This window comes from Peromyscus leucopus, chromosome 22, assembly GCF_004664715.2.
Source record: "Peromyscus leucopus breed LL Stock chromosome 22, UCI_PerLeu_2.1, whole genome shotgun sequence".
Lineage (NCBI taxonomy): Eukaryota > Metazoa > Chordata > Mammalia > Rodentia > Cricetidae > Peromyscus > Peromyscus leucopus.
Window position 1 is genome coordinate 20,772,341 of NC_051081.1, and position 25,042 is coordinate 20,797,382.

Consider the following 25,042-nt stretch of genomic DNA (forward strand, 5'->3'; position numbering starts at 1 on the left):
GGCCGGGCCAGTGCGCTCCCTGTCTCTGTTCCTTAGAGCCGGGCCACCTGAGCCCTCCTTCTCTGTGGCAGACTTTCTCCCAGCATTCCTCTCTCTGGCAAGCCCTCCTAGAAACACACTGTGTGTTCCGCGTACTGTTGAGATAAGGACGCTCTGGCTAAAGGTACATCAGATAATGTCATCGGTGGCCAAATCGGTGTCCTGTTGTCTCATGAGGGAAGACCAGGCAGGACACTCCCACTGGCTCCTCAGTTGAAGCAACTCTGGAGAGGGACAGGCCACTAGAAAACTCACTTGCACTGGTTTCCTGCTGACCATGAGTGAGTTGCCCTTTCTGAGTCCAGAAGGAGCCGGAGGGCCTCACGTCAACAGAAGTTCTCAGAGCTCCCTGGAGGAGGGATCTGTTACTGGCTCGGAGGCTCGGCACAGCCTGAGCGTCCTCCATGTCTCCTTCAGCGTCAGGTAAGGGTGCCCCACAGCAGAAAACTGGGCTTTCCCACCCTCTGTGGGCCGGGGGGCTTTGGGCTTCCTGTTGCACAGATCAGGGTGGAAGGAGGCAAAGCTGCCCGTGGGCAGTGAGTGCCAGTGAGTAGCTCCCCACTGCCCATTTGCTTTGCCCCAAGTTCTGTCATTCACACCCCACTCTTTGGCTTGTCCACCCGATACCCTGCATAGATGGAGAGGGTTTGGAAAGTGGGGGTGCTGGGGGGGGCACAAGGTGGAACGAAGCCTGCTGAAGGAATGTAGGGTTCACCTCAAGAATAAACAACATGCAGGTTACTATCCTGCAGCCAGCCAGCCAGCCGAGAGACCCAGTATTCAGAGCAGCTATTGAGAGGCACGTTCCTTGGGTGGTGGCCAATCGGTAGTCACTACACCTCCGAGGACTGGAGAGCGGGGCATAGAGGCTGAAATAAAGCCGCCAAACTGTCCGGGAGCAACTGGGATGTCGGGATGGGCTAGAGTTGGGGTTGGGGTTGGGAAGCAAGGGCCTGGCCCCTTCCAGGACCCTACACTGCTCTTGCCCTTGTGGGATTTACTTTAAAGCAACCGTGTCGGGCCCTGGTGGAACGTCAGATCCTTCCAGCAGCGATGGGAGAGGCAAATTCTCAAAGATGTCTCCTTGTACATGGAGAGTGGACAGATAATGTGCATCTTAGGCAGCTCAGGTAAGCAACTGGAGGGCTTCTGCACTTCCAAGGAGGACTCTGGTGAGGCTTCGGCTTCACTAGAAGGCCATGCATTCGGCCCTGAAATGAAATCTAATGACATGTCTGTGAATGGGACCTGGTACCAAAGTGGAGCGTTGAGAAAAGTCCCTGGGAAGAGTGGGAAGTCTGGCCCAACAAGTAAGTGGTTTGTTTGCTTGTTTGATTGATTGTTGGTGGTGCAGGGGATAAAATCCAGAGCCTTGGGCATGCTAAGTAAGTCAGTCCTCTACCACCCAGCCCCAACCTCAGCTCTATTTTCTTTTTCTTTTTCTTAAGATTTATTTATTATGTGTATAGTGTTCTGTCTGCATGTATGACTGCCAGCCAGAAGAGGGCGCCAGATCGCATTACAGATGGTTGTGAGCCACCATGTGGCTGCTGGGAATTGAACTCGGGACCTCTGGAAGAACAGCCAGTGCTCTTAACCTCTGAGCCATCTCTCCAGCGCTCCCCCTCACTCGCCCCCCCCCACCTCCCGTTCTATTTTCAATTGGTATTTCCACTTCTGGAAAGTTCTTGTGAAGGTGTTCGGCAGGTGGAATTTAACTCATAGTCTTGATCCCCCTGGCCTTTTTCATTATGATAGTCATCAGACACACAATTGAGACCAGAGAATACTAAGAAAGAGTTCATGTTAGCATCAAGTCTTATCAGTACACCATGGTTTTTTTGTTTGTTTGTTTTGAGCCTTGCCCCTAAGGAGTCGAGCTTTCCAGACTGGGGTCCCCTGTGTGTCCTCCCCATGCTCTTCCCTTCTTTCCAAGGGAAGAGTTGAATATTTGAACGTGACTTCTATGATTGTTTTTGTGTTCTGGCATTAACAAGTAATTATCCTTGGAGGGGTTTCCTCTCCTGTCCCTGCAAAGCTTATAGCTGTAACTCCTCAGATTTCCAGCCGCTGAGAAGGGGGTACACTGGCCCAGAAGAGGGGCTCTGCATGGCATTCCTGCAAGGCATATGCAGTGTTCACGACAAGCGTTTCAACTGCATATGTAAATTTAAAGATTCTGACTTATTAGATTCATAAAACCCTCTTGATTGAGCGGCTGCTTGCAAATTGTTGGCATTTAATCCACTGTCCATTCACCTTGCTCTTTTCTAGAAATAGGCCATGGTGAGAGTCTTTGGTGAGAGTCAGGTATGACACTGTTTGGATATAGCTGAGTGTGTCTCCCAAAGCTCTGCGACACAAGCTTGTCCCCCATTGTGGAAATGGGACACACACACACACACACACACACACACACACACACACACACACACATTTTTACAATTCACCCAGCCTCAGGTGTCCAGTCTCAGGCATTTTTCTATAGCAATACAGAAAGGATTATGATGTCTAGCCTCAGACTGAATCCATGAGCACAGCTGTATGGTAATGGATTAAGATTAAATGAAATAATACGGAGAAGATTAAGTGAAAAGGAATTCCCTGGCTGTCTTAGTCTAATTGGGTTACTGTAAGAAAATATCATACACTGGGTGACTTATGAGCAAGAGGCTGACATCCAAGGGCCTGACAGATCTGACACATGGTGAGGGCTGTGGTATTAGGTGTTTGTCACTGTGGGTGGAACATCTGGAAGAAATGATTTAAAGGAGGAGAGATTTATTTGGTTGATGTTTCTGAGGGTTTGGTCCATCACGGTGAGAGTTATAGTAGAACAGCTTATCTCATGGTGGACAGGAAGCAGAGAGAAGAGACAGGAAAGGACCAGGACAAGATCTACCTCCGGTAGCCTACTTCTCCCAGCTAGTCGCCACCTTCTAAAGTTTCCAGAACCTTCCTAAAAGGCACCGCCAACTGGGTATATAAGAGGCATTTTGTATTCAAGCCACAACGTCTGGTTTCTTCATAAGTAGTTATTTTCTGCCTCTATTCACATAATGGAAGGGTTGTGGAATCTCTCCTGAGTCTTTTATATTTTAATTAGCTAATTAGTTAAATATTTTGCGTGTGTCTGTGCACGTGCATGTGTTTGTAAAGACCCAACCTTGTGTGTCTTCTATCTTGTGTATGTGTTTAATTTATGGGTAGATTCTTATTTTTGTTTTTTGTGTTGTTGAGACAGGGTCTCACTATGTGGTCCTGGCTAGCCTGGGACTTGCTCCGTCAACCAGGCTGCTCTCAAATTCACATAGATCTGCCTGCCTCTGCCCTGGGAGGGCTGGGATTGAAGTTATGTGCTACCATGCCTGGCTTCCCATGTTGTCTTCTGAGACAAGGTCTTTCGCCTTTACCTGGAACTTACTGGTGCATCGAGGCTGACTGGCAAAACCCAGGGATCCTCACGCGGCAGGATGAGCATGCCTCACCATGCTGGCTCTGTTTACACTCAAGTCTTCCTGCTTGAAGTGTGTGCGGTTTTCCAGCTGACCCATCTCCCTGACCCTCAACCTCTTTTCTAAGCACACTGACCCCAGTCAGCTTCCAATACACTTCCTAACACCACTTCAGTCACCTGGAGGCTTGTGTGTGCGCACTCGACTAAGGCTCTATCCCCGGAGTGGCATTCTTCTCTGCTGCGTAGTCAGTCTGACGTTTAGAGACAGCTGGAGAGAAGAGAGGGATGCAGGAGAACCCCGAGGGTCTCCGTGTGAGGCTGAGAAGCCTCACCCTTGATAGTGTGAACACCTGCAGTGACAGAGAGAAAGGACAGGCTGAGGTAGCAAACGCCACTGAGGGCCAGGTACCATCCAAGAGGTCTTCAAGGCTCTGGCTGGAGACACCACTCGGGAAGCACAGGGATTGTGTCTGGGAAGTCAGGACATAATCCCACTGGCTCATGTGGGTCACTCCTCCTCCTCCTCCTCCTTCTCCTCCTTTCCCCCTCCTTCTCTCCTTCCCCCTCTCCTTCCTCCTCCTCCTCCTTCTCCTCTTCCTTCTCCTTCTTTCCCCCTTCTTCTCTCCTTCCTCCTCTTTTCCTCCTCCTCCCCTTCTCCTCCCGTGAGTGTGTAGTGCAGGAGGTTGAACCAAGTGCTCTACCACTGAGCCATTTCCCTAGCCCACGGTTCATTTTTTTTCTTTTAATACAAGAAGATGGTTTTGCTCCTACCCTTTAGTTTCAGACAGTTTACAAATACCTGACTGTGATAATTAGGCTTTGCCACTAGCGAAGCAGTTGAGTTAACACCCATAAATACAGGTGGGGGATCCGACAACCGATGTTTCCCCTCGCGAACTATTATTTGAATGTCACAGAAAAAACAACTGCAAACAGACTACACAATACGTGTGGGCAGAACGGCAACAGAGTGTGTCTCATGAACACTGAAGTGTGATAAACAGCATGTTATCAACATTGACAGGATTTACCTTAAAATGATGACGTCAGAAAGCATGTTCCTTTTAAAGGATATGACCATTCTTCTTTCTCGTTCACTCTACCTGAACATGTGTGCTAATGCCAAGTTTGGCTAGACATGGTTTAGGACAGATGATGACTGCCATAGGAACTTGTCTTAGGATCCCTTGTGGTAAAAGCAGCTTCCACAAGGCTCTTGAATAGAAAACCTTGTATCTGGTCCTGTGTGGGCTCCTCCAGCCTGACAGAATGCCCTGGCTCTCTCAGGTAGTTGAGAACGTCCGCCTGTGTTCTTGTTAGTCTGTTCAGTAGCCTTGGGTAGGAAAGGCTAGGAAAAGGCTGTCCTGTCTCCAGGGAATCTGGGACCCAGGCTAATTTGTGTGTGATGTGACCTTGGGAAAAGAAAACAGAGGAGACAGGAGAAACCTGTTCCTCTGTTACCTCAAGTACCAGGCCAGAACCCTGCAGGGATGTTCTTGGTAGCAGCTGGCTAGCTATGGCCAAGGCTCATGGTGCAGGCTGAGGTCAATTTGCTTCCCCCAAAGGCCTCTAAGCCAGTGCCCCCAAACACTCATGGGAACTTGTTGAAAAGCAGAGTCACATTCATTAGGTCTGAGAGTCTACATTCCGGGTCTCAGACCACCACAGGTCAGAAGCCTCCAGCAATGTCATCTGGATTCAGGTAGCACTGGACAGTCCTAAGGGATCACAAAAAGAAATTTAGGTACCAGGGGCCAAATGCTTCCAACAGTGTTCCCTGGCTTTCCTATTCTGTGCCTGTACTTTTCTTTTTCTTCTTCTTCCTCCTCCTCCTCCTCCTCTTCTTGTTCTTCTTTGGTTTTTTGACACACATTTTCTCCGTGTAGCCCTGGCTGTCCTGGAATTCACTCTGTAGACCAGGCTGGCCTTGAACTCACAGAGATCCACCTGCCTCTGCCTCCCAAATGCTGGGATTAAAGGCGTGCGTCACCACCACTAGACTTAATTTTTTTTTTTTTTTTGAACCTGTATTTTTCTTACCCCGATTTTTTCACTACATTTACTTATTATGCATGTGTGTATATGTATGGGCAAATGCATGCCATGGCATGTATGTGGAAGTCAGAGGACAACTTTTGGTGATTCGTTCTTTCCTTCCACGGTGTACCTCTGGGACTGAACTCAGGTCCTCGGGCTTGGCTGCAAGTCCCTTTACTGGCTGAGCCATCTTGTATAAAGAGCAAATACCGAACATCTACAGACCTGGATTCCAGCCCTACCAAGGGCAAGACTTGCTTGTCACCAAATCCAGAAGACATTTCTGCGTGGTATTTGGCCTCTGTGGCTTGTCCCTCTTCACTCAGGGGACAAACGGGATTTGTTCAGACCTGGGGATTTTCACCCAGGGTTGCCATAAAGAGGTGCAGTCAGGGTTCCATTGAAGCATAAAGGGTCTGGAGAAGTGTCCCCATTCTCATGCGGAGACTCCTCCAGAGCCTTCTCTTGTTCCGCCCCCAGGCTCGGGGAAAACCACGCTGCTGGACGCCATCTCCGGGAGGCTGCGGCGCACAGGGACCCTGGGAGGGGAGGTGTTTGTGAACGGCCGCCGGCTGCGCAGGGACCAGTTCCAAGACTGCTTCTCCTACGTCCTGCAGGTGGGTGCGTCCCCGGCCTGACCCACCCCGGCCCCCGCCCCGCCCCGGGGCTCCGACGACCCTGATGTCCCCTTTCCTGCAGAGCGACGTCTTTCTGAGCAGTCTCACGGTGCGCGAGACGCTGCACTACACGGCGATGCTCGCCCTCCGCCGTAGCTCTCCGGACTTCTACAACAAGAAGGTACATAAAACTCAAGTGAAGGCCACTTCCCAGGGGTCAAGGCCCTGGGCCTCAGAAGTCCCTCCCCCTGCCACCTCCTGGCCCGTCCCTTTTCATCTTGGCTTATTCTGCTCCACCTCCTTAGTGGCAGCTACAGGAGCTGTTGGAACACCTGAAATGTGACCAGTCCAACCTAAATCTGGTTTGGTATGATGCTCCTGGTCCTGTGGCTTCAGGGGATCGCACTCAGGTGGACAGGCGTGGTAGCAATGCCCTTACCCACGGAGCCATCTAATCTTGAAGAAGCCTCATGAAACGTAGACTTAAGTTTCCTCCATGAAGAAACATGATGGAGTCATCACCCTTGCTAGGTTCCAGGATGTGTGTTAAATGTACCCAGTTTGGAAGTAGCTGTAAACAAACCCACCTTAGCCTTAGTTGGCAATATTGCTTGGTTCTGTCTGGACTGGGACGCCCCCCCCCGCCCCCCCCTCTCCCAGCCCCAACTCTCTTGGGAATAAAGACGGGTAGGGCTGTCACCTGCAAAAGGCCCAGCTTCCTGGGAGGTGGGCTTGTTACCAATGCCCTGGAGAGAGAGCAGGCTGCTTTCATTTGAGAATCCTGGACAACTCTGGGAGGCAATTTTTAACTCAAGAGGAACCCAGCCCTCCCAGAGTGACCCCTCATTTGTCTTTTCCTGTGAGGCTATTACATGGGTTCTGTTTCTCTAGGTAATTCCTTGGTCTGGCCTCTGGCTGGCGTTCAGCAGCCTTGTTCAAATACAATATCTCACTTCTGTCCGATATTGGCGGCGGGGGTGGGGGTGGGGTGGGGGTGGGGGGGTGGGGGCTTTATCTTCATCTTGATATTGATACATCCACACCTTCTAATCCCATCTCATACTTTCTGAAGGACTCTGCAGTCTGAAAAAGACACCTGTATTCTTCTGAGAGATAGGTGTGCAAAAATATGTTCACAGGGCTTGGTGGTCCTAACCAGCGACAGAGGAGGAAACAAGCCCCGCCCCCACACCTGCAGCTCACAGACCCCCTGCAGCTTACCCTCTCTGTTTGCATTAGTATTTTTTTTTTTATTTATCTATTTATTTTACATCCGGGGGCACAGCCTCCCCCCATCCTCCCAGGCCCTCTCCCCCACCCCCACCTCCCTCTCCCAAATCCCCTCCTCTTCTGTCTCTATTCAGGAAAGGGCAGATCCCCTTTTGCTTTAGTATTTTTTAAAATCTAAATCCCACATACCGTGTTTTTAAGAAGGGAGCTGGAGAGACGGCTCTGCGGCTCAGTGGTTAAGAGCACTGGCTGCTCTTCCAGAGGACCGGGGTTCCGTTCATAGCACCCACATGTCAAGCAAAGCTTAATTCTAGAACCCTTCAATCTGATTCCAAGAGGAGATTTTTTTTTTTCCAGACTGGATCATACTAACTTCCTGATACATCTCTGCTTCTATTCCCCCATTTGCATCTTCTGTAGGCCTCCATTTACGATGGTGGCTACCTCTTGTCCTCTGGACCTCCTCTCCAATGTCATCCCCTCTTCTCCTGCACTACTGTGGTTATTTTTTCAAAGCAATGTGCTGGTTTCTGTTTTTTCTTTCTTTTTTCATTTTGAAAGGGGTGCGATCTCATTAGAGGCGACTGGGAACAAATTCTCTGCTCTATTGTATCCTCTCTGCTTCCCCCAGGCTTCCTGCAGACTCAGGGATCAAGGAAGGGGAAACGAGGAAGTAGAGATTTTTCCAAAGGTCTCTGGGGGCTGCAATAAGCTGAGGAAGGGGAGAGGAAGAAAGGCCAGTCTTCTTAGAAAGTCAATAAGGATTGTTTTTAAATGTTATTGGTGTGGAAAGTTGAGATTAAGGAGAAGGGGGCTACAAGGAGCCGCGGGGTGTAAGCGGAGTGAAGAGAGTCGGTTAGGGACTTAGAAGCATGGAAGTGGAGCTGTGGATTACATGGTACGTACCCTTTGAAGTTTCTCGAAGAGATTTGAATAAAGATCGGAATGGCTTTTAATTACTTTTGGAAGCTGGATTATACTCCTTTGATGTAAAGCCACACCACGATTGGTCACTTGAACCTCCAGGACTTACTAGGGTTACCAAGGAGAGACAGGGCCACTTCAAACCAAATTGGATTTTTTTAAAAGCACAGAAAATATTTATGATAATAAAATTCAAAACCCAAACACTTAACATAATCTATATCATAATTATGCCTTTGGGATGTTTTTCTGCTGCAAGAATAAACATATTGTCGCTCCTGGAACTTTAAACATTTATTTAAATCTGACCTATGTATTATACATCAAACCAAGTGGATTTTACTGCAATGGACTTTTCTCCCCAAAGGTATAAGTCGGAGAGTGGCCCTTGCACTCTAGGGAAGTGTTATCTTTCCTGGGCCATCACCTGCCCATAAACTGAAGTATCAACCATAGTTACAGGTGGCAGCCCTGGAGTTTATGTCTCTTATAGGTAGAGGCAGTCATGGAAGAGCTGAGTCTGAGCCACGTGGCAGACCGAATGATTGGCAACCATAATTTTGGGGGAATTTCCAGTGGCGAGCGGCGCCGAGTCTCCATCGCAGCCCAACTCCTTCAGGACCCTAGTAAGTGGGACCCAGACCCACTCCCAGATGCTCTCAGGGTGTCTTCCATGTGCTTGAAGGGCCTCCATATCTTTTAGGTGTTTGGGGCCCTTTCTTCACAGTCCCCAATGAGAAATGGTTCACGTAGGATTGAAATCTCTGAGGTTTCCCAAACCAGAGACCCCAGTTTTGGGAAATGCCATGTAGTTCATTTCCTGATGAGCGCCTCTCACTTGGGGAGACAGTCCTCAACGTATCACAGTTCAGCCTTATGGTGAAGTGAAGGAGACACACACTCAACGAGACTTTGAATTCTGCTCTTTTCTCAGACTAATGAGAAAGGGTAGCACCTTCTCTCATGATGCTCGGGCTGCAGCAGTGAGCCATACTCCTGGTTGGCTTTGCGGCGTAACAACTGGCCCTACAGTGTGTTGTTACCAAGCTGTGGTGCTCAGTAGGTTAGGTGTATTACACGCATCTTCGACTTAGACCATGTTTTCACTTACCCATGGGGTTACTGGGTTACTATGACAAGGACCATTTGCACTGACCATCTCCTAAAGTATCTCGTTTGTGTATCTGTGTGCCAGAACCCTCCATGACTATGAGGTCTGTCCTGTCCACCCTAACTTATGAGGGCCACTCCATTATGCCCTGTAGGGAAGGCTAGTAACTTCTATGATTAGAAGTGTTTATGAGTTGGCACAGTGTATATGCCATGGAGAAGGCACTACAAAGTGGGTAGCCAGTCCCCTGCTGTAGCACGAATCTTAAAAGGTCTTATTAATAAAAGCAAACCCAAGGCCAGTTATTGGGGTGAATGCTGGAAGATCAGAGAAGCAGAACAAGCCACAGCTACCTCACCTTGCCAATTCCTCAGCTGATCCTGTTTCCTCAGACTGGAAGCTTCTGAGTCCTCATCCAAATAGATCTCAGCTGAACTGCTGCTCAAAAGCCTAAAAGCTTAACCAGGCTCTAGTTCCTTGTCCTCACGCCTTAAATACCTTTCTACTTCCTGCCATCACTTCCTGGGATTAAAGGCTCTTGTTACCACACCTGACTGTTTCCAGTATGGCTTTGAACTCACAGAGATCCAGAGGGATCTCTGCCTCTGGAATGCTAGGATTAAAGGTGTGAGTGCCACCATTTTCTGGCCTCTGTATCTAGTGGCTGTTCTGCTCTCTGATCCCAGATAAGTTTATTAGGGTGCACAATATTTTGGGGAACACTATCACCACACCCTGCCTCCTTCTACCTGGTTTGGTCATTCTCCCAACTTGACAAACCTTATCACCTCATCACACATGATGAGAGAGAGCATTTTGTATCTCGACTCTTTCTGCACCCCATGGTAGAACAAGCCTGCCTCTTCTAACGGCACTTGGTCACGGGATGCTAAGAAGTCCTTGTCACTTTGGGGGAGATATAAGCTACAGTTAAACTTCTAGAGAACACAACCAGTGCCTGCCCATCCATTCGCCCCCGCCCCCCGCCCCATCTCAGACTTGGTTTCATTCTTTCACTGTGCCAACACCCTATTAGTACTGGAACGTGCCCCGATAGAAAACAAGGTTGGGCTAGGCAACTGTCAGCTCCTCTGCTTAGCCTCCCCAAAGGCTGCCTGCTAGCCCTGTTCTCTGCGGGTGCCCCCCGCATGGAGCCCAAGTAGTCCAGAGTACAAAGAGGCCTGATCTGGTCACTCTCCTGTCTCCAGGTGTGCGCCAGAGCTGAGAGCTGGGCCCTCCCAGGTCAGGTTCTATCTCCTGAAAGCCAGTTTCCATGCGGCTGCTTCTCGCCACGCAGTTTGGATGGGGTGCGACAGGCCCGAGGAAGGACTGGTCAGAATGCTGAGTGTTAAAGCACAGAGCATGCTGGGCAGTGGTTCAGACGTCTGACCCTTCTTTGCCGGCAGAGGTCATGATGTTCGATGAGCCAACCACAGGACTGGACTGCATGACTGCCAATCAGATCGTCATCCTCCTGGCAGAGCTGGCTCGCAGGGACCGCATCGTGATCGTCACCATCCACCAGCCTCGCTCTGAGCTCTTCCACGTAAGGGGATGCCGTTTCTTGTACTACTCAACTCAAGAGAAGGGTGTGGTGTCTTGAACCAGGAAAGGCAGGGCAGGGTAAGGAGCACACACCAGTGATTGAAAGGGCCGGGGGCCCCGATTTACTCAGTACCTAATACATGCCAAGTCTCTTCTGCACACTAGATCGTTCGGTCCACAATCGTTTAGTCCACAAGGCAGTCCTGGGGCCGGGCATCCACATATACACTCGACAGAAGAAGAAAAAGAGCCTAACTTAGAAAGGACTCAAAATGGAGCCAATATCACACAGTTGGTAAAACGCTGTCGATGGCAGCTTGGAGGAGATGGCTCAGTTGGTAATACAGTGCTTGCTGTATGAGTTTGGATTTCTCATGCCCATGAATGCTGGGCACAGAGGCACATGCCTGTGATTCCAGTGTTAGGGAGGCAGAGACAGGAAAATCGCTGGGGCTGGCTGGCTGGCCAGTCCAGCGTAATCCATGAGTGCCAGGTTCAGTGAGAGTCGCTGTCTCAAACGTAAGGTGGAGAGCAATTGAGGGAGACACACACACACACACACACACACACACACACACGCACACGCACACGCACACGCACACGCACACACACACAGACCCTGCAATGTGGCATCATGGCCCACTTAGCCACCGGAGCTCCATTTTGTCACAAAATCACAGGTTTTATCCACAAAAGAAACTTCATTTGATCCCCCAGTATCCTTTTAGTTATCCATTATTATTATTATTATTATTATTATTATTATTATTAATTACTATATGAGGATCTAGTACTTCAAACACAACCAACACACACATCTCGGGTTGCTCAACATCATTTCTCAGTGGTTTTCTCTGCCCAAATGTGATGCTGGGGCCCAATGCCATACAGCAATACCCATCATGCACAGAGGTAACCCAGGCAGGGAAGCAGAGGGGTATCCTCCTTTATCTCCAGTGGACCCCCCAACCCCCCCCCCCACCCCACACACACAAACACTGATGCATGGTCGAGGTAACAGAGGACTAACTGGCTGCTTGGAAATGCATTTCCCATAAGAACATGGCCACCTGAGCACTCACTGACACCGTCTGTTGTCCAAGCAGCATTTCGACAAAATTGCCATCCTGACTTACGGAGAGCTGGTGTTCTGCGGCTCGCCAGAGGAAATGCTTGATTTCTTCAATAAGTGTGGTTACCCTTGTCCCGAACATTCCAACCCCTTCGACTTCTACAGTAAGTGTTTCTGTGGTTGTTTTTTTTTGGGGGGGGTTTGTTTTTCAGTTGCACCATCACGGCTGTTTAAAAATCTCTTTTAGGATTTTATTATTTATGTATTTCTGTGTGCGCGCATGTGCTATGGTCTACATGTGGAAGTCAGAGGACAGCCCGAAGAAGTCAGTTCTCTCCTTCCACCATGTGGGTTCTAGGGATCAAAGTCAGGTCATTAGGCTTGGCGGCAATCGCCTTCACCTGTTGAACCCTCTCGCCAGCCCTAAATCTTTTTTATCTTTGATTTCCGTGATAGCCGCTCGTCTAGGTTTTTGTTTTTTTCTTTTTGTTCATTTTGATGTTCTTTTATTTTTCAAGGAGTAAATTTGGCCGGTCAATTAACTTGCCCCAGTGACTTACTAGAGAATAAAATGGGGCTTCTCTCTCAGACTCTGTCAGAGCTGAGTTTCTGAATTCTCCCGTGCAGTTGTTATGGGATTCTCGGGGCCTCTCTGGGTAGCTGTAGACATTCTAATGCAGTGGATGGTCGTTCTCTGCTGGGATAGGGTCAGAGCAACTGGTGAGTCAGGTATTTCCAGGTGCATCCCATGAGTGCGTGTGCGCGCCTGTGTGTGCGTGTGTGTGTGTGTGTGTGTGTGTGTGTGTGTGTGCGCGCGTATTTAGGAACACATGAGTCATATCTTTTGGGGAAAACTTTCAGTGGACTTGACGTCAGTGGATACCCAGAGCAGAGAGCGAGAAATAGAAACCTACAAGCGAGTCCAGATGCTCGAATCTGCCTTCAAAGAATCGGCAATCTGTCACAAAATCCTGGAGAATATTGAAAGAACAAAACACCTGAAAACCTTACCCATGATTCCTTTCAAAACGAAAGATCCTCCCGGAATGTTCTGTAAACTGGGTGTCCTCTTGAGGTAAGAGCTTTGGAAACACAGCCAAGACCCACTTTAGGTCTTTACAGACATTTACCAATAATGAAATAAAAGGGATTAAAGCCGGCTCGTTTGGTTTTCAGGAGAGTGACGAGAAACCTAATGAGGAACAAGCAGGCGGTGATTATGCGTCTCGTTCAGAATCTGATCATGGGTCTGTTCCTCATTTTCTACCTTCTCCGGGTCCAGAACAACGTACTAAAGGGTGCTATCCAGGACCGAGTGGGTCTGCTGTATCAGCTCGTGGGTGCCACCCCGTACACCGGCATGCTCAATGCTGTGAATCTGTGTAAGTGCCTATATGTGGGCGGTACATTTCTGCCCCCACCGAATCTATCTGCTCCAGCTGCTACCTTCCAAAAGCTCTCCGTTTTATTATTTTTACAGAGAAGAAAGTAAAGTGTGGCATCTTTGCTACCACACTGTCCCCAGGCAGTGTGTAGAATTTTGAGGCGGGAGGATGTATTGTTCCATGATTGTGGAGTCTGCCTGGCTGCCTTCTTGATTCAGCCCCGATAGACCCCAAGTTCAGCTTGGGTAGCCTTTCCTCCCTCCGTGGTGTGGGGACTGACTTTTCCGGAACATGCCTTCCATGCCAGTTCCCATGCTGAGAGCTGTCAGTGACCGGGAAAGTCAGGATGGCCTGTACCAGAAGTGGCAGATGCTGCTGGCCTACGTACTGCATGCGCTCCCCTTCAGCATCATCGCCACGGTGCTTTTCAGCAGTGTGTGTTACTGGTAAGGTGGGGTTCAGGGGCACCTGGGCCAGGCTCCCTGTGGAGGGCTGATGGGACACATGGAAAGACAGCAAGGGGGCGAACCACTCCATTCCATGTCTGGTGCAATGACCCTGCCTTTCAGGGCAGGTATTTTATTACCAATGACCCCACTGAGGGCTGCATGGGACCCAAGAGCAGGCCAGCAAGACGATGCCAGGGAACAGCAGGCCTCGTGCTCTGAGGGTCTGGGCTAGAGAAGAGAGTTCACGAGGAGCTGGGACCTAGGGGCAGGACCCAGGTGGCCTTTCGAGGCTGCAGCAGCCCCGCCAACCTGAAGTTCTGCCAATGGACCAGGACATCGCAGTTTGGTGGGTTGACAGCGCTTAGGAAGCAGAGCGGTGGCCACAGGAGGAAGGATGGGGAACATCACTTCTGTGAGTTTCATTTCTTAGAACTTTAGCAAGAACTCAAAACGTGCAGGGTTAAGACACCTGTTGTGTTGTCACGAGTAGGCAGATGGTCCCCACCTGTCTCTGCCATGTCTCTTCTCCATGTGGCTCTGCCCCAGGAAGACATGGAGGACATGAGTCGGCCTGTCCTGACTCCGTTAGTGTCAAGGCACTCAGCTGTGCCAAGAGGGAGCCTGCGGTTCTTGAGACACTGTTCCTCTTCACTGATTGGATCCCTCTGCAGATCCCTAATTGCCACCGCCACAATGCCATGACATACAATATGAATTGTTTTTACAAACTACATGCAAAATAACCAAGGGCATGTTGGTACAAGCTCCAGAATGAAGGGTTGCAGGTCTCTTGGGAGACATTTTTACTCACAGAGTTAAGGCTGCTTGTCTTCCATCAGCATGAGGGTGGACTTCCAACAGAGGACCACGACAGGAACCACATAGCCTTTCTTGCCAGCCCTGATGGCACCCCCTCTTCTCTGAGCTTGGAAACAATGTGGGGTAATCTGACTGGTGCTACAAGCACAGGCCTAGCTCACTCAGGACAATGGATTCAGAGTAAAATGTTCCCTTCATGTCCTGGGAGCAAATTTTTAAAATGGGATTATTTTTGAGTAAAACAAGGTTGAGTGCAAATTGAAGGCTTTGTTTATTTGGACTCTTTCTACTCAACATGGCCATGGACTGACGATGGCCAGTTTATTTCACATGCAGAATCCCAGTCTCAGCCCTACTGAATTAGGTCCTTAATTTAACAAGATCCTCACGTTAAGTCACATAGCTCTTTAAGACCTATGAAGCAAAGACTTTGATTTTATTTTAGACACCAACTGTGAGAAAGAGCTGGTTCAACCAGACTTGAGAAGACTGGGTGTGGTTTTAAACCAGATGGAGCCAGGCATGCACATCATGACTATTTTTCAGACATAGAAGTGGAGAATCATTTCTAGCAGCGTGAAGCTGTTGGCCACGTAGAAAATGTCTCCATCGAGTTACAGAAAGAGCAGTGGATGGCCACTGTGTCAGGCACAGTACTGGGTGCTACAGGAGAGTCACTGAACAGTAAACTCAAGGGTCCTGCCCTGGAGCTAGAGATTCTGAAATCTAGATACCTCAGACATTCTAGAGGGCTGTGACAGCTCTTTCCCAGCATGCCCCACTTGAACTCATTCAATGGCGGAGTATGATTGGAACCAACACCAGGTCGCTATGCTAATCCCGCACAAAGAATCTGCTTAGCAGAAATATTAACATGCTTGAGGGCTCCAGACCCCACTGCAATATGGCCTGCCTTTCCAAAACTCTTAAGTTTCCACATTCAAAAAATACATCTGCCTAACGCATTTCGGATGAGGGATTGTGCATAGGAACGAATCTGGGGCAACTTTAATTCAAGGAAGTATATGATTAGTTCCTGAACCTCGCTCACTCTCTGTCTTACACTCAATAGTACTCTAAATCTTCTGTGTTCAAGGGTGGGCAGAGAGTCTGGGGGAGAGGAAGTTTGGAGGTGTCTGTAGAAAGACTGAATAAGCCATGGTTTAATGAGAGGAAGGAGCAGGGCCACCAGCAGACAAGGGCACAGGTCCAGAAGCAAACTCATAGGGGTCTTTGCAATGGAAGCATTTGGTGTGCTGTGGTCACGTGATGAAGGGTTAGGGAGCAGAGCACAAGTTGAGAATGAAAACCTTGGGGTCCGGTCAGGGAGGCGCCGACCACTCAGTTGAGTGTCTCTGGTAACAGGATATAAGAGAGGACATTGCAGGAGACAGGGGCTCCCTTGGGTTGGGTCTGGAGAATCTCTTTACTAACAGACTGGACTTCAGATGGAGAGGGCAGATGGCCCAGGGAGGCTCCATGTCTGCAAAGGTCCAGGAACCAAGAGCACGGGCAACAGAAGGGGGTGCTGTCAGGCTGGGGTGTGGCAGAGCACTTGCCTGGCATGCTCAGAGCCCTGGGGTCAATCCCCAGGACCACAAAACTCTGTGTCTGTCTGTCTGTCTGTCTGTCTGTCTGTCTGTCTGTCTCTCTCTTTGTGTGTGTGTGTGTGTGTGTGTGTGTGTGTGTGTGTGTGTGTGTGTGTGTGTGAGATAAGCCTGTTCAGTACCAGTGCAGATTGAAGGAGGTAAGACATGACATGAGGAGGTCATTGCCACCTTCCAGAAAAGAGCTTCAGGAGTGTAGTGGGGGTGTACTCTACTTTACAGGGGAACAGGGCATGAGCTGGAGGGAGCAGTGAGGATCTGAGCTGGTGGAGGATAGTATGAAAAGGGACATTGGCTTGATCTGTGGATGTCTTTCCTCGTGGATGTCTTACATCAAACTGTTCTCACTGGCGATTGTGTGTCTTAAACTCTCAGTAGGCTTGGGGGCCCGATAGTCCATTTGGAGAGCAAGGAAAAGAAATCAGCATGTCTCATCCCATGACTGTTGGGCTTAAACAGTGGTTGTCTTAGTATGTGGTAAGGAAAACCATCAAAAACGATTCGAGGACTTGGATGTAGCTCTGTGATAGAAGGCTTTACGGGAGGCGAGTTCTCTTCCTGAGAATGGAGACAAGAATAAAATTGGGGAAGTGGGAGAGGAAGTAACTTCAAGTCGAGGTTGATGACAGCCATGATGAGACCATGATGAGAGGAGACTGGACCCCAAGATGTAATGAGAAGACCTTACGGGATCCCTGTAGGCAGAAGTTTTCTCCGGTCCTGCCTGGCCCTCAGTCCTGCAGCCGCTGGGAGCCAAGTAAACATACAGAGGCTTATATTATTTACAAACTGTATGTATATGGCATATGGCAGGCCTCTTGCTAGCTAGCTCTTATAGCTTAAATTAACCCATTTCTATTAATCTATGTTTTGCCACGTGTTCCGTGGCTTGCCGGTCTGCTGGCATGTTGTTCCTTGGGCGTCTCCCCTGTCTCTGCCTTTCTTCTCCTCTCTCTGCCTGGATTTCCTGCCTGCCTCTAAGCTGCCTTGCCATAGGCCAAAACAGCGTTATTTATAGCCAATGGGAGCAACACATATTCTCTTCATACAGAAATTCATCCCTCAGCACTTCCCCTTTTCTATCTAATCAAAAAGGAAGGGTTTGATTTTAACATAGTAAAAATTACATATAATAGAACAGCTATCAAACAGGAATTACAGTTCCAGATCCCAAAGCCAGCTACATCACAGCGGCAAAGTAGCCAAGTGGGTCCAATTGGTACAGCAATATGCTGTGTTTACTTCCGGTCCCTGGAGTGAGCAGGGCTCCTGGAAGGAGACGGTGCAGAAAAACGGGCCAGGATCTGAGTCAGAGAGGGCTGGGGACATGGGGCAGCAGGCCGTACTTCCAAACTACAGTCTGAATTTTTGGAACTGGAAGATTCTGAGAACTCCCGATGTAAGACACAGCAAGTGACTGATTTAGGAGGGAGAGCAGCTGACGAGGAGACATTTCTGTGAATGGCTTATCAGGATAGTTAAAAGACTGAAGGAAAAGATTAGAGTAGAAAAGATGATCCTTACCCTCACACTATAAAACTGCCAAAGGTGACTGTTTTCAAAGCCCCAAGGCTATGGGTTGAGAAGAAAATTAACATAATTAAGACACATGGTGATTTGGGCAAGAGGAAAGGACAGCCTTCAGGACTGGCTGGGAGGGCGTAGCTGAAACATGGGGGTTTCTTTTCCTCGCTCAACAAATGGACCGATGGACCCCCGAGTCTAATGAGAGTTTAAGGCACGTGATCACTGGCGAGAACAATTTGCTGACAGACATATACAAGGAAAATGCACAGACACAGGTGAGCTTGTTACAAGGCCATGAAGGTGAAATCAAGGCTCTTAGACTAAAAGACACTGGGGGAGGGAGTGGAAAGGCAATGCATAGGGACAAATTAGCGAGCCATTTCATGCTGGCAATAATCCTAAGGATAGGGATGAGGTTCTGGGCAGCGCGGTGGGGGAGCCCTCAGCATTAGGTTCGGAATGGGGGTGAAGAACACAGCTATTTATGAAGAGACCCAGAGAGTTTAACAGCCCTACATCTGCCAGCCCGTGTGACTGTTGTCGAAGCAATTTAATATTTTGCCACGAGAGCTGAAGAAGTTATAACAGGCAATGCCCACTGAGCTGAAGTCGATGGCAGTAAGTGGGCTCAAACGTCAGCTTTGTCCCGAGGAGGGTTAACAAAGGGGCCCGTGGCTCACCCTGCTAATTCCCCCTCCCATTAGCCAGCAAGGAGTTATTCACAGGAGGCAAGTGTCGTCTTTTTCTGAAATGACAGTGCTTGGAGAGAAACCTGAAGACTTGTGTTTTTCTAGGACTCTGGGCTTGTATCCCGAGGCTGCCAGATTCGGGTACTTCTCCGCTGCTCTCTTGGCCCCCCACTTAATTGGAGAATTTCTCACTCTGGTGTTGCTCGGGATGGTCCAAAACCCCAACATTGTCAACAGTATTGTCGCTCTGCTGAGCATTTCTGGACTGCTCGTTGGATCTGGATTTATCAGGTAAGAGGAAATGATTAAAAAGATGTAGTCTGGCATGATTCGTGGTCAAGGATCACCAAATAATGACGGCCATAAACACCCAGAGAGCTGAGTGGCGCTGGTTGAAGTGATCACCTTGTGGTCTGGGCTGTTTCTATTGCTCGCCAACCATGATTGCCTTAGACCTTGAACTGTTCACTGTCTGTTAGTATGATGTCTCTTTATTGGACATCAGGACACAACAAGGTAAGCACATTGTTGATGTGACTCATAGGTAGCAAGCTAGGAAAACAAGAGAAGGAACCAACCTAGATTCTCCAAGAACACTCGCAGCCCAATTTATAGCCAGTGTGCATGTGAGCGCCTCTCTAGCTGGTACAAGTGAGGCTTCATTACAGCTCTCAAGTCTCATTTTAAAACATCTTTATTTTTATATTATACATACGTGTGAGGGCCTGAATGTATGTATGTGCACCGTGTATGTGTTGGGACCTACAGAGGCTGGAGGAGGCATCGGATCCCCTGAAACGGGAGTTACAGATGGTTGTGAGCCACCATGTGGGCGGTGGGAACTGAGTCCAGGTCCTCTGCAAGAGCAGCCGGTGTTCCTAACTGCTAAGTCATCTCTTTAGAACCCCCTACTCTGGTAAAGGGGGATGGGGCTCGCCCTGTTCATCCCACCTTCCCACTAGCTTGCAAAGATTTAGTCACAGGGGATAAGTACGGTATTTCGGAATTAAAATCAGTTAGATAAGAAAAAAGCCAATAGTATAAAGTACTATTCAAAAAAAAAAATTAGTGGACGTGTGCCAAATGCTAACAGTCTCTCTGGGTGATATTCAATTCCTCATCACATTTTATTTTATAATTTTTCTTTTATATATCATTTTGTAACCAAGAACATACACTCATGTAACACACTTTTTAAAATTAGTAGCAAAAGGGGTTAAAAATGTAAAGAGCGAAATCTCTCCAGGCAACATTACATGTGGGACCCAGTACGTAAATTACAACCCTAAGGGAATGTGATGGCTGTGTGAGATGGCTCCATGGGAAAAGACATACTCTGCAAGCATGAAGACCTGAGTTTGGGTTCTCCACACCCACATAAAAGCCAGGCATGGCCCGGAGCCCCAGCACCTAGGGTAGGGTATGCAGAGACAGGAGGATTGCTGGAACCAGCCTACCCCCCAAACCACAGCCTTCAGGTTCAGTGGGAGACCCTGTCTTACAGGAACAGAATGGGGAGAGGCAGAGATGAACACATGGCATCCTCCTATGGCCTCCCCATGTGTGCTCAGGGGCACACACATGAGCATGCACATACATGTGCGCACATGCACACAGCCCCCACATACGACAAAATCAAGGAAGAAACAATGAAAAAGTGAGCATCTATTTAAATGTAATTCCATTTATGTGAGAGTTGGAGTAATTTGTTTTCAAGTAAGAAAGTTAGGCTTGGATTTGGCTGTTCGAGGACCACCCCCTAGGAGGATGCTCACAGTGCACATGCTTCCTGGAGACGGCTGACCCAGGACCAGAAGCTTCTTCTGTTGCGTAGCTGCAGTCTGACTGTGAACAAGTCACTTTTTTTTTCTATCAAAACTGGTTTCCTCATGTATGAAATCTTGAGATAAGAAGCTACCTCTTCAGGCTAGATGAGACAACCAGCCTGAGAGCATGCTATGAGCTGAGCATCCTAGACTACATAAAGGCGAGCTACCGCATTTCCATCCATAAAGGACAACCTTTCTATTACACTCCATGTGTCTCTGCTGATGAAGTGGTTGGTAACATCTCTGAAAACTGTGCAAGTCAGCCCAGAGGTTCAGAATCAAGCCAACGAGGTAGACCCAGGGTGGGCAACGTCTCCTCTTTCATGTATTCAGATCTTTAGAACGCCAGCCAGTCTGTCACGATTTCACACACTTGGGTTTTGGGGGAAAGGGGATGATCATTCTTAAAAGGGATGCCATGGCCATCATTGGCAAACACTCTCGTGTTCTTGGCCACAGAGCAACACATGCGAATAAACAGTTCCTCTCTCTTGAAAGCAGTCCAGGATTTCTGTGGCAGGATCTTGTTCTTCCTTTGTGCCTTCCACCCTGTCCCCCGTCACCTGTCCAGAGCCTGCCTTCTGGCCCCGGGGCTGAAGATGCTGTCTCTGAAGCACACCCCCCCCCCCCGACACACACACAAGGCCCATTAAGGGCCATCTTGCATTGCGTCCTCTCTCTATATTTGAGACTGCCAGTAGAGAGCGGCAGCATGCCCCATTTATCACTAGTCTTTCTCAGTGGCCAGCCCATGACCTAGAGCCAAGCAAGTTTGCAAAAATCATTTGTTGGATTTGTTGGATAAATGGATGACCTTTCTTGGGCTGCCACACAGGGCTCAGGCACTGGCTGTGTGGTCTCCTTCCTGATAAATGTAAGAGATGAGGGCACACTCTTCTGACCTCAAAGCACCAGCATGCAGCAGGGCAGCCATTCCCCTGTGGCCACTACCTTGTTCAGGTCTTTGTCACCTCATACTTGAACTTTTATCGCGGCCTGCTCTCCCTGTTTTACTGGTCTCCCCTTATTCTGGTCCATTCTGTTTGTCGGTGCTATATTAATTTCCTTAAAACGCTATTTCAACTTGATCGTTTCCATGGTTACTCAAGGTCAACTCATCTCAAGACCCTGAAACTACTGTTGGCTCTGTTGTTCTAAGCTCATCTCCCTCTGCTCCCACTTGCCATTCTCCGTTCTAGCTTGAATACTTATTCTGAATACTTATCCAGCCCCAGCAGCGGGGCCAGCTGGCCTGTGCTTAGGCCATTTCTGCCTCCGTAAGTGGCCTTTCTCCTCCATGAGTTTTTCCCATGTCCCTACCTACCCTCTCCAGTCCACAGTCTCTGATCTTGGAAAACTTTCAGTAACTAAAGTCATGGGGCTCAGGGGCCACCTGGGAATAGGTGAGACAATAAATATTAATTGTGAGGGTATCATGGGCGTGTGGTATTGGTTGTGTACACACTCTTGACACCAACAGTTCACTTCCATGTATTTTTGTGGAATCGAGGATACATATTCTATGTCCCTAACTATGGTATGAGTTCTTTAGGGATAGCATACTTTAAAAAAAATCCCCAAAGAAGCTAGAATTAGAATCTTATAAAGAGAAATTATATTTACTTTATGTATACGAATGTTTTGCGTGTATGTATGTCTGTGTACCTGCGGGGGCCAGAAGAGGGTGTCAGATCCTCTGGAACTGGCGTTACAGATGGCTGTGAGCCACCATGCAGGTGTGGAATCGAACCCAGGTCCTCTGCAAGAGCAACACGTGCTCTAAACGATTGAGCCATCTCTCTCTCGTCCCAAAAGATGTTTTTACTGATAGAAACCATATCGTGCTCCGAGAGGCAATCAATATTGGCAGGGAGTTTCTCCCAAGACAGACCAGAGAGGAGCATGTTTTTCTCAAGAATAAAGAAAGGGACAAAAGGGAAAAACAAGAACAAAATCCCCCAAACACCAAACAAAAACAAACAAACAACCCCATTAAACCCAAACCCCAAACAACAAAAACCCCAAAACCAAAACCCAAGGAAGAACTTCTGCTTGCAGCCTCCAACTTTCCTCCTCGTATGCTAGCCTGGTCCTCACGTCACCCTGAGGACCTCCTGATCTCTGCTTAGTCAGACGTCACAGTCGTCACCTAATATAGTGTGTACTACGTGTATGGTTTCTTGCGTGTTTATATAAGTAATGTTGAGAGAGAGAGAGAGAGAGAGAGAGAGAGAGAGAGAGAGAGAGAGAGAGAGAGAGAGAGAGAATGAACCAGTCAATGGTCATGAGAGTCTCTTAAGTTTCTACTGAAATGGTCTGCCAGGTTAGAAATGATGAAGCGCCACACTTACTGACATGCAGGGATGACTGAGACCTATTTGGGAGAATAAAGATCAAGAGTGTGAGAGCCGGGCGTTGGTGGCACACGCCTTTAATCCCAGCACTCGGGAGGCAGAGCCAGGTGGATCTCTGTGAGTTCAAGGCCAGCCTGGGCTACCAAGTGAGCTCCAGGAAAGGCACAAAGCTACACAGAGAAACCCTGTCTCGAAAAAACCAAAAAAAAAAAAAAAAGAGTGTGAGGAGCCTGGTTCCACACAGTGGGGGTTTCATAAACACACACACATTTTCTACCATATCACCAAAATGTCAACAGTCGTTTCTGGGCAGTGCTATATATTTACTGTTTTCATTGTTAACTGAAGACTTCATAGTAAGCATCATTTTATAACAGAGATGGAAGATTATATTTAGATTAGAAAACATAGACTGTTTTTTTCATGTAATAAGACTATTTACTAGAACCTATTAACTTTTCTTTCTCTTTTTTTCTTTTTCTTAAGAAACATAGAAGAAATGCCTATTCCTTTTAAAATCTTGAGTTATTTTACATTCCAAAAATACTGTTGTGAGATTCTTGTAGTCAATGAGTTCTATGGGCTGAATTTCACTTGTGGTAAGTATTCCATTTTACAATATTATTTTTACATGTTGTTCTAAGTAAGCAATTTCTTAGGGAAATGTATTTTTGGATGAAATGCTATGAGAGAGGGGGAGAGGGAGAGAGGGGGAGAGGGAGAGAAAGAGAGAGAGAGAGAGAGAGAGAGAGAGAGAGAGAGAGAGAGAGAGAGAGAGAGCCAGAAGATGACCTTGGATTTTCTTGGGTTTTGCCCTTTGAAGCTGCCCACTTTGTTGTTTGAAACTGTGTCTCTCACTGGGATTTGGGCTCTCTGATTAGGCTGGGCTGGCTTCAGGAAGCATCAGCGACGCAGGCCTCTCCAGTGCTGGGGTTATAAGTGTGTGTCACCATGCCCCGTCTTTTATGTGGGCGACTCAAACTCAGGTCTTCTTGCTTCTGTGGCAGTCACTTTACTGAATAGGCCATCTCGCCAAACTCTTAGAAATGTTGTATTTTCATAATAAAAATTTCAAACCTTGATTTGAATAAAGCCCACCATTTTCTCTGATTTTTTAATGGAAAATAGTCACTGGTCAAGTCAGTCTCCTGTCAATAGTCAACAGCTTGAGGCCACTTGATATTCTTACAAGCGACAGGTCTATGTAATTGCTAGTATATTCTAGATAGTTCCTAGATCACTGAACAAACCAAAGCAAGCAAACGTGGCCTCTTGTTCCCCAAATGTGTATAGAATACAGATGGGTAAACCCATTTATTTTTAAGACGCAGGTCAACCTCCAAGCCAGGGCAGTGGGAACACAAGGGCCCCCAGCCACTGGAAATCCCAGTGTATGGCGGAGAGTAGTGGTTAAATGTTTTCAGATGACAATGCCAGTAACTTTTAGGGTATTGATGGCAGGCGACAACCAGGAATAGCGGAATGTATCTATTCTCAAAATACAATCTAATACTTTTCCATCTTCAAACCAAGCCAGGACCCCCAGACTCACTCTTGCTCCATCTCACTGTTGATTCCGGGTTCTCCAGAATGTCGCGTGGCTTTCATTTAAGAAGGCTACTTAGCGTGCTGACCGCTTTCTGAACATCAGGGAAATATTTGTGATTAAATAACCTGAAATGCATCAGAGCTGACACTGTCAATCTTTCCCTTGGCAGGTAGCTCCAATACCTCTATGCCATATAACCCAATGTGTTCCATGACCAAAGGAGTCCAGTTCATCGAGAGAACCTGCCCAGGGGCCACATCCAGATTCACGGCAAACTTTCTGATCTTATACGCATTCATCCCAGTGCTTGTCACCCTAGGGATACTGGTTTTTAAAGTCCGGGACTACCTTATTAGCAGATAGTTACAATACCAGCCAGGAAAGAGTTCAATGGGCAGGTGTACCTGCCATGGACAACAGAGGAGTGTCGTCTTTTTTGTTTTGTTTTGTTTTGTTTTTTTGAGACAGGGTTTCTCTGTGTAGCTTTGCGACTTTTCTGGATCTCACTCTGTAGACCAGGCTGGCCTGGAACTCACAGAGATGCACCTGCCTCTGCCTCCTGAGTGCTGGGATTAAAGGCGTGCGCCACCACCGCCCGGCGAGTGTTGTCTTCTAACCATTATGATTCCACTTGTGACCCTTGCACCCATCCAGGCCTCCAAGTGCAATGGAAACTGTGCACAGTCCTTTGCTGGTCCAGCTTGTGGGAAGATGTGGTACTTGGAAAGTGTGACTGAACTTGTCCAAGGATGTAAATAATAATAATAATAGTAATAATAAGAATAATTCATAAACCTATGGG

The 25,042-nt window shown here is 48.1% G+C and overlaps 1 protein-coding gene across 1 annotated transcript; it reads left to right on the forward strand.

Moving 5' to 3' along the window:
• The first annotated feature begins 154 nt into the window (after window positions 1–154).
• Abcg5 (ATP binding cassette subfamily G member 5) lies at window positions 155–24,680 on the forward strand. Its single transcript, XM_028892611.2, has 13 exons — window positions 155–462; window positions 1,048–1,169; window positions 6,014–6,150; window positions 6,233–6,331; window positions 8,798–8,930; window positions 10,822–10,961; window positions 12,067–12,196; window positions 12,894–13,107; window positions 13,209–13,414; window positions 13,725–13,863; window positions 18,614–18,799; window positions 23,178–23,290; window positions 24,410–24,680. The coding sequence occupies exons 1-13, from the start codon at window positions 317–319 to the stop codon at window positions 24,601–24,603; spliced, it is 1,959 nt and encodes a 652-aa protein (XP_028748444.1). The 5' UTR covers window positions 155–316; the 3' UTR covers window positions 24,604–24,680.
• Window positions 24,681–25,042: the final 362 nt, after the last annotated feature.